Here is a 9,238-nt window from a genome sequence, read left to right on the forward strand (position 1 = left end):
TTGATATTGCCACTTAAACATAGTGTATATACTTTTTTTCTGAAGTCAGTGTACTGTTTGTGCACAAATAAGGGTTAGTGCCATGAGCATCACCTTTATTTTGATACACAAATCTGGAGTTATGAAATTGCTAGGTTTACTACTCAATTGTTTTATTTTAATCAATCTTTTCAGAGATATTATGACACAACTCCTGATGCAGGTGGGACTTGAACCTAGGCCCTCTGGCTTAGAGGTAGGGACATTACCACTGTGACACAAAAGGCACAATACTCCCCACTTTGTAACTGAGGCCAACTGACAAGATTTGGTTCTTGGACGAAAGGGAATCACATGATCCTAATTATTGAACAATGTAATAAAGAAGAAGCACATTAAGTTTGTCCAGCAGTTTTGATGACTGTTTCAGTTAGACCCACTCATCTGCTTTTACCCTAATCCCTACAATTTAATCCTTCATGTTTTATCTAATGTATCTTTGACTGCTAATACTGAAATAGCATAAACTATTATAGCAGACCATGCATTCTAAATCCTAAACATTGGTTGTTTAAAAAGTTTTTCTTTACATAGTCTCTGCTTTTATTTGTTCCCAAAATTAAAATCTTTCCCCTCGGGTTACTGCCCACTTAGGCTTTGCAAACAATTTATATTTACTCACTCTATCCAAACCCTTGAAATAAAGCTCCATCACCCATCTCGGCTTTTTTCCTCTGAAGGGCAACAATTCCAGCTTCTCTAGTTTGTCCATTTGACCACAATCCCTCAGCCTGGAAACCATTCTGATAAATCTGTTCAACAATTTTCATCTCCTTCTTAAACTATAGTGCCCACAATTGGACATGATCCTTCATAATGTTGATGTACATTTAGCACCATTTCCCATCTTCTGTGTTCATTTACCTGAAAACGAATGCAAGACACAGAGGAACTATACTATCAGTCACCTTTTCTAAGAATGGCGATAAAGGAGGTCTAATTATTACAGAAAGTAGTGTGTAGGTGTTTTGCTTATCATGATTTTACTTGCTGAATATTAGATTCTTGGGGAACTAAGTTATTAGGGATGCATTTCATTAAGAGAATTGGTGTTTAAGAGCACATTAATGAGAAAATATCAGCCTTGCAATAAATGCATTGAAACTTTTAACTGACTTTTCAGTTATATTCTTGAGGTAGTTGGATGTCCCTTGTTGCTGCTTTGGCCATTTGTTCGTGAAATGAAAAGCTGTAAAAGCAAGAACATTAAAAAGGAGTCTGGCGATGAAGATCAAGTGATGGAGATGAGATTGCGAGAAAAACCTCAGATGTTTTCTGCAGCCTTGCTGCAACTGGGAATGCGATACTTATTTGTCTACGGTGTGCAGGTACTTTGTCTGTTCAATATAAAAGTACTTTGATTACTGTCATTGTTCCACCATAGCATCTTACTGTTTGATGAATAGCACAGTGTACATCAGACAGTGGGTGTTTAAAATAGAATAACGTAGTGAAGTCTAGTCAAAGTGACTAATTAATCTGAACATTCATAGAAAGTAAATGCATGAAAATCATTCATTAATTGAAGATTCCCCTTGAGTATTTCCTGCATTGAAATATTTAATCTGCCTATATGTGACTTCAAACCAAAGCAATGTGTGTAACCCTTAACTTCTCTCTGATATGAGCAAGCTACGAGAAGGTATTCGAGAATGCAACTTGTCACTGCACTTTAATGTACAATAAATTAAGCTTGGCCAGTAACGTCCTGTGAATGAATTCAAAAGAAAGCTTGGTTTTGAATCCAGCTGAGACAAGTGGAAATAAATTCTCCTATTTCTATAAAGTTTAAAGGTTCTGTATATAATTTGGAACTAACGTGCCTGTCACAACTCGAAACTGAATAGGAGTGACTGATGTGAGAAGTGATTTAGGAGGAGTTGATGCTCTGGTATGTAAACAAATATGTTTGCTCAGAGATGAGTAATTTATCTTACTGCAGTAAACTGCAAGTACTTAATGCACATGCGAGATTTTTTTGTCACGAAAAATGCATAATTTTCAATAGCATTATTGTTCGTAATGAAAGCATAGAAAGTAGGGGAGACTTGGGTAGTAAAAATGTAAGTGAATCTTGAGAGCGTTGAAACATTCAAAACGAGACTATTGTCTCAAAAGTCAGAACCATATTTGTTTTTTCAGTAATGTGCGATCCAGTTGGATGGGAAAAGGATTTTTCTGTTCTTTGTTGTCACCTGATGCAACTGTCTTGTGGAGACTAGACAGGTAGTTCAAAGCAATTGAGACAGGATAGTGTTCATACTGAAATTTTTAAAATTATGGCTGCATTATGTTTGATAACTAGGAGAAACTTTAGAGAGATTTAAGATTAATTTGAGTTTTTTTTTGCTCTGATAAACTTTTGGAGTAAATGATTTGTTCATGTAGGCATTATTTCTCTTTACCAAAGTTCCTGCCCATTTCATAACTTGAATCTAGAGGTGAATAATAAATGTTAATGGTGTGAGTGAACACAATACATCTAAAACCTACCAAGGGGGAGAAAGGTAAATATTTTCATGACTAATTTTGCTTTGAAGTGAGTTTTTTTTTGTTGGTTCAAAAAATTAACTACGAACTGTTCCGACAGAATGGCTTTAATTAGAGGTATTTAAACAAACTGACAAAAGTCTGAATTACCACTTGATTTTCAGAAATGCTCTAAATGTCATTTAAAACAGGAAGACAAGGAAATGCTTATTTTTAAAAAAAGGCTGCCCTATATTTGAAGACAGAAACTTACAATGAAAGGTTTTATACTCTCTCTTGAAATTTAAAGAAAATTGTATGACTTTTTTTTCTTTACACAGCTCCTTGCTTCTGTATGTGCTGTTGCTATATTGAGGAGACACTTAATGGTGTGGAAGATCTTCGCACCAAAGTATGTTGAATATTAGTAGTGAGTAGTTAACTAATAGCAATCAAGAAACATAAATTTGAATGAAACAACTTAATAAGAATTGATTTGTTTCTAAGGATCAACAGAGTTGCTACCCATTCATTAGAAGTCTTTGGTGATGTTGTTTAGAGGCCATAAACTTTCACATTATGAACAAAGAAAAGAACAAAAGTAGTAGGAACAGGCCCTTTGGCCCTCCAAGCCTGTGCTGATCATTATGCCCTAACTAAACTAAAAAACAAACCTTCTGCCCTTATTCGGCCCGTATCCTTCTATTCCCTCCCTACTCTTAAATGTTGCCATTTAAGAATGTGCCTGCCTTCCACCACCACCTCCTGGCAATGTGTTCTAGGCCTCTACCACTCTCGGCCTGAAATACTTCCCTTGCACCCCCCCCACCCTGAACCTGTGCCACCTTGTAAGTGAAATTTCAATCCTGAGCAAAAGCTTCTGACTATCCACCCTATCTATGCCGCTCATAATTTTGTAGACCCCTATCAGGTTTCCTCTTGTCCACTGTCTTTCCAGTGAAAACCATCTTAGTCTTTTTAACCTTTCCTCATAGCCAAGTCCCTCAAGACCAGACAACATCCTGGTGAATCTTCTCTGCACTCTGTCCAAAGCTTCCACGTCTTTCTGGTAGTGAGCCAACCAAAATAGCTGCAAGATGGTTTGCCAACTCTTGTACTCCATGTCCCTGCCTATGAAGGCAAGCATGCCATATGTCTCCTTAATCATCTTGGCTACTTGTGTAGCCACTTTTAGGAAACTGTGAACCTGTACGCCCAGAGACATCTAATGGTAACGTTACGAGGGATTCTGCCATTTCCACTATAATTCACACCTAAATTTGATCCTCCAAATGCACCACCTTGCATTTGTCTAGAATAAACTCTACCTGCCATTTCTGTGCCCAAGTCACCAATCTATCCTGTTGGATCCTTTCACAATCATTTGCCGTATCAGTAACTCCACCAATCTTCGTATCATCTGCAAAGTTGCTAATCAGACCATGCGTATTTTCCTCCTGATCATGTATATGAAACAACATAGGACCTAAGACTGATCTCTGTGGAACACCACTAGTTACTGGTCTCCATTCTGAAAAACATCCTTCCACCACAGTTCTCTGTCTTCTATTGACCAAGCCAGTTTTGTATCCGTTTAGCCAGTCTACTCAGAATCCCATGTGATTTTAGTTTTTGTACCGATCTGCTATGTGGGACTTTATCAAATGCCTTACTTAAGTGTATATAAGCTACATTTACAACCCTTACCTCATAATTATCCTTGTTACCTCTTTAAAAAATTCTATCAGGTTAGTGAGACGTCGCCTTCTCCATGCAAAACCATGCTGCCTGTCACTAACTAGTCCATTTTCTTCCAAACATGTATGTATTTTGTGTCTCCGTTTCCTTTCCAAGAACTTCCCCACCACAGACGTCAGGTTTGCGGACCTATAATTCCCTGAATTATCCCTGTTTCCTTTCTTAAACAAAGGAACAACATTGGCTAATCTTCAGTTCTCTGGAATCTTACCTGTGGTCAAAGAGGATGTAAAGATACTGCCAGTATCCCAATTATTTATTCTTTTGTCTCTTACAATAACCTTGGATAGATCCCATTTGGCTCTGCAGACTTGTCTACCGTATTGCAATATAGGATACCCAAAATTTCCTCCATTAATATAATGGCATTTTCTAGAGTATTCACACACTCAGGCCCGACCTCAACATCAGTCATTTCCTTCTCCTTGATGAATACTGATTAAAAAGTACTCATGAGGATCTCTCCCTCTTCCTGTGATCCCTCGCATAACTTCCCTCTCTTTTTTTGTCCTTGAGTGGGCCTACTCCTTCCCTTGCTACCCTCTTTCTTCTAATACATGCATAAAAAGCCTCTGGATTCTCCTTGATCCTCTTTGCTAAAACCATTTCATGGCCCCTTTTAGCTTCCTAATTCTGTGTTTAAGTTCCTCCTAATTTCTCTATACTTCTCAAGGGCTTCGTCATTTTGTAGCTGCCTAGATCGATCATCTGCTTCCTTTTTCCTTTTGACTAATTTTACACTTTTCCCTTTTGTCCATGGTTCCTGAATCCTGCCATTCCTGTCATTCAGTTTTGCAGGTACTTGCATGTCCTGCACATCAGGGAGGTAGAGAGAAAACAGGGAATTATAAACTTGTAAGCCTAACATTGGTAATGGGGAAAATTCTCGAATTTATTATCAAGGCTTTCATAGCAGAGCATTTAGAAAGTAGTGGCAGAATCAGACAGAGTCACCATGGATTTATGAAAGGGAAAATCATGCATTATAAATCTGTTGGAATTCTGTAAAGGTGTAACTAGTAGAGTTGACATGGGGGAGCCAGACTATGTGGTATATTTGGACTTTCAGAAAGTGTTTGACAAAGTCCCAGATAAGAGATTATTGTGCAAGATTCAAGTGCATGGGTTTGGGGGAAGTGTATTGAGATGAATAGAAGACTGGTTGGCAGAGAGGAACCAAACAGTAGGAATTAATAGGTCCCTTGTGCATGGGAAGTCATGTCTCACAAACTTGATTGAGTTTTTTGAGAAGGTAACAAAGAGGATTGATGAGGGCAGAACGGTAGATGTGATCTATACGGACTTCGACAAGGTTCCCCATGGGAAACTGATTAGCAAGGTTAGATCTCACGGAATACAGGGAGAACTAGCCATTTGGATACAGAACTGGCTCAAAGGTGGAAGACAGATGGTGGTGGTGGAGGGTTGTTTTTCAGTTGGAGTGCCACAAGGATCGGTGCTGGGTCCTCTACTTTTTGTCATTTACATAAATGATTTGGATGCGAGTATAAGAAGTACAGTTAGTAAGTTTGGAGATGACACCAAAATTGGAGGTGTATTGGACAGCGAAGAGGGTTACCTCAGATTATACCAGGATCAACACCAGATTGGCCAATGGGCTGAGAAGTGACAGATGGAGTTTAATTCAGATAAATGCGAGGTGCTGCATTTTGGGAAAGCAAATCGTAGTAGGACTTATACACTTAATTGTATGGTCCTTGGGAGTGTTGCTGAACAAAGAGACCTTGGAGTGCAGGTTCATAGTTCCTTGAAAGTGGAGTCGCAGGTAGATAGGATAGTGAAGAAGGCATTTGGTATGCTTTCCTTTATTGGTCAGAGTATTGAGGTCATGTTGCGGCTGCACAGGACATTGGTTAGGCCACTGTTGGAATATTTTGGTCTCCTTCCTATTGGAAAGATGTTGTGAAACTTGAAAGGATTCAGAAAAGATTTACAAGGATGTTGGCAGGATTGGAGGGTTTGAGCTATAGGGAGAGTCTGAATAGGCTGGGTCTGTTTTCCCTGGAGTGTCGCAGGCTATGAGGAGTAAACCTTATAGAGGTTTACAAAATTATGAGGGGCATGGATAGTGTAAATAGGCAAAGTCTTTTTCCTGGGGTCAGGGAGTCCAGAACTAGAGGGCATAGGTTTAGGGTGAGAGGGGAAAGATATAAAAGAGACCTACAGGGCAACAGAGTGTGGTGCATGTATGGGATGAACTGCCACCGGAAGTGGTGGAGGCTGATACAATTGCAACATTTAAGAGGCATTTGGATTGGTGTATGAATAGGAAGGTTTTGGAGGGATATGGGCCAGGTGCTGGCAGGTGGGACTAGGTTGGGTTGGGATATCTGGTTGGCATGGGCAGGTTGAACCGAAGGGTCTGTTTCCGTGCTGTACATCTCTATGACAGGTAGTAACTAGTGGGGTGCCACAGGAATCTGTGCTAGGACCCCAGCTATTCACAATTTATATTAATGATTTGGATGAGGGAACAAAATGTAACATGTCAAAGTCTGCAGATGATACCAAGTTGGGTGAAAAGGTGTACTGTGATGAGGATGCCGAGGTCCTTCAGCATGATCTGGACAGGTTGGGTGAGTGGACAAAGCAATGGCAGATGCAGTGTAATTTGGATAAGTCTGAGGTTATTCATTTTGGAAGTAAAAACAAGAAGGCAGATTACTACCTGATTGGCTGTAAATTGGGAGAGGGGAGTGTGCAGCGGGACCTGGGTGTCCTTGTGCATCAGTCGCTGAAAGTAGGCATGGAGGTGCAGCAGGAAGTAAAGAAGGCAAATGGTATATTGGCCTTCATTGTGCGAGGTTTCGAGTACAGGAGCAGGGATGTGTTGTTGCAATTGTGCTGGGCCTTTGTGAGCTCACACTTGGAATGTTGTGTGCTGTTTTGGTAGTCTTTTCTGAGGAAGGATGTTCTTGCTATTGAAGGAGTGCAGCGAAGGTTTACCTGGCTGATTCTGGGTTGGTGGGACTGTCGTATGAGGAGAGTTTGACTATGTGTGGATTGTTTTTGCTGGAGTTTAGACAAGTGAGGGGGGATATCGTAGAGACTCATAAAATTCTAGCAAGACCAGACTGGAAAGATGTTCCCAATGGTAGGTGTGTTCCGAACCAGGGGTTACAATCTGAGGATTTCGGGCCTTATGAGGCTGCTTTTAGACCTGCACCATTTAAAATTGCTTCCTTTGCATGAGATTAATTAAGTTTTTGAGGTATACTTCACTTTGTATACAAATTAGACCACTGGGAGAACATGAAACAATCTGACCTAGCTCACCCACAAATTTCTTTCTTTCTATTTTATAATTTTAAAATGCTGGAAAAATATATCTTACAAGTGGATGATAGTGACTTTCAATGTATATAAAATATTTGAGTGCTATCTGCATTTGTAGTAGGCCACATTAATATGATGTGAAGTGATATTAGAGTATTTTAATGTTTGATGGTGGTAACCACATTATTAAGTAGAAGAATGAGGCTTTCAACTGTGGTCTGCAAGCATTATCTGTAACCCCTCACTTCATTATAAATCCCATATGCAGTGATTAAAAACCAAGTATTTTTATTTGTGTTGACATAGGAATACTGATCATTTCCCAGCTTTGAGTGTTTTTTTTTACTTTCCCAGGTTTCTTTTTGAGGCTTTGGGCTTTGTTGTGACAAGTATCTACCTTCTTATTACTTTTTGCTTCATAATGCGTGTGGATGTTGCTGTCAACAAGTGGTTTAAAGAACTTCTTTTGAAGCAGTCAAGGTAACATGTTGACAATAAAACATAACAGGGACTGCTGGAAATACTTACAATGGACAGATTGCCAATCAAATTGCATACCAAAAGAAAATGATTGTTATCTTACAGTACCATATCTCTGGACATCAGAAGTTGCTGCTGTAAAAGAAGCACAAATTACCTTAATGCCTTGTGTAGCCAACAAACACGCCTTAGTTTCATTGCGCACACGAATGAAAAAGAAATTTGAACCACTGTGAATAAACTCGAGAACATTTTGCCATTTCTTACAGTTCACAAATGGTTAATTGCAAAACGTATTTGTACTAGACTAAAGCAATCAGTTAAAACTTTGTATAGCTTGGTGTTACTTTCTTAGAGCATCAGCAAAAATGGTCCCAGAACATAAGCATGCAGCCTACTTTTTTATGATAAAAAGCACTTCAATGAAAAACGGATTTTTAAATCATAACTAATTGTATCACTTCTGTTTGTATGTTTTTTAACTGTCATAACTTTGTTTAGTTATTTCAAGAATTGTTCCCGTCCTTTGAAATGGGCTCCTGTTAGAATGTAGCTTTTTCTACAGTGCCAAGCTGTCATTGCTTTGCAGATCTCTTCCCAAAAACCAACAGGTGCAAGAGTTCTGATATGCAATCACTAAATGTTAATGTGATTATTAGTGATGGCTCTGATTGTAAACTTCTTAGAGAATTTGCTGTATTCTCATGCAGCCACTTTGTATGATTGAAACCAGGGGTGTACATTTTCTTTGTGGAATCCTTGTACAGATTTCATTAGTTCAATTAATTCACGTTGTATGCAAGTCAGAAATGTCTCTGTTTTGAAACATCCAAGTGGATCACAAAATCCTGGATAAATTAAAGTTATTTTTAAGAGTCTTTTTGCTTTCTTTTATACTTCTACTTCTTTGCTGTTATACAAGCAGAGTAAGAAGAACAACAAAGAACAATATACACAGGAATGGGCCATTCAGTCCTCATAATGCTCTGATACATTTTGCCTTTCCATACTAAAATTGTCTTCACTTACAATATACATATCCCTCTATTTCCTTCCTATTCAAGTATTCATCCAGGTGCTTCTTGAATGCTGCTGTTGTCAGCGTCCACCACCTCCTTTGGCAATGTGTTCCAGGCACTCACCACCCTTTGTGTGGAAAACTCGCTTCGCACTTCTTTTTTAAACCAACCAAGAC

At 38.9% G+C, this 9,238-nt stretch overlaps 1 protein-coding gene across 2 annotated transcripts in view; it reads left to right on the forward strand.

The window, feature by feature from the left end:
* The window catches only part of pigo (phosphatidylinositol glycan anchor biosynthesis, class O), a 34,246-nt gene extending 25,325 nt beyond the window's left edge, over window positions 1-8,921 (forward strand). The window contains exons 8-10 of one of the 2 annotated variants that reach the window (XM_072571688.1): window positions 1,180-1,367; window positions 2,850-2,920; window positions 7,918-8,921. In XM_072571688.1, coding sequence (XP_072427789.1) covers window positions 1,180-1,367; window positions 2,850-2,920; window positions 7,918-8,047 — 389 coding nt within the window. In that variant the 3' untranslated portion in view covers window positions 8,048-8,921. Of the gene's footprint in view, window positions 1-1,162; window positions 1,368-2,849; window positions 2,921-7,917 lie in introns of those variants that run through there. The other variant, XM_072571694.1, reaches the window with a different exon arrangement.
* Window positions 8,922-9,238: the final 317 nt, after the last annotated feature.

Source organism: Chiloscyllium punctatum, chromosome 1 (assembly GCF_047496795.1).
Source record: "Chiloscyllium punctatum isolate Juve2018m chromosome 1, sChiPun1.3, whole genome shotgun sequence".
NCBI lineage: Eukaryota > Metazoa > Chordata > Chondrichthyes > Orectolobiformes > Hemiscylliidae > Chiloscyllium > Chiloscyllium punctatum.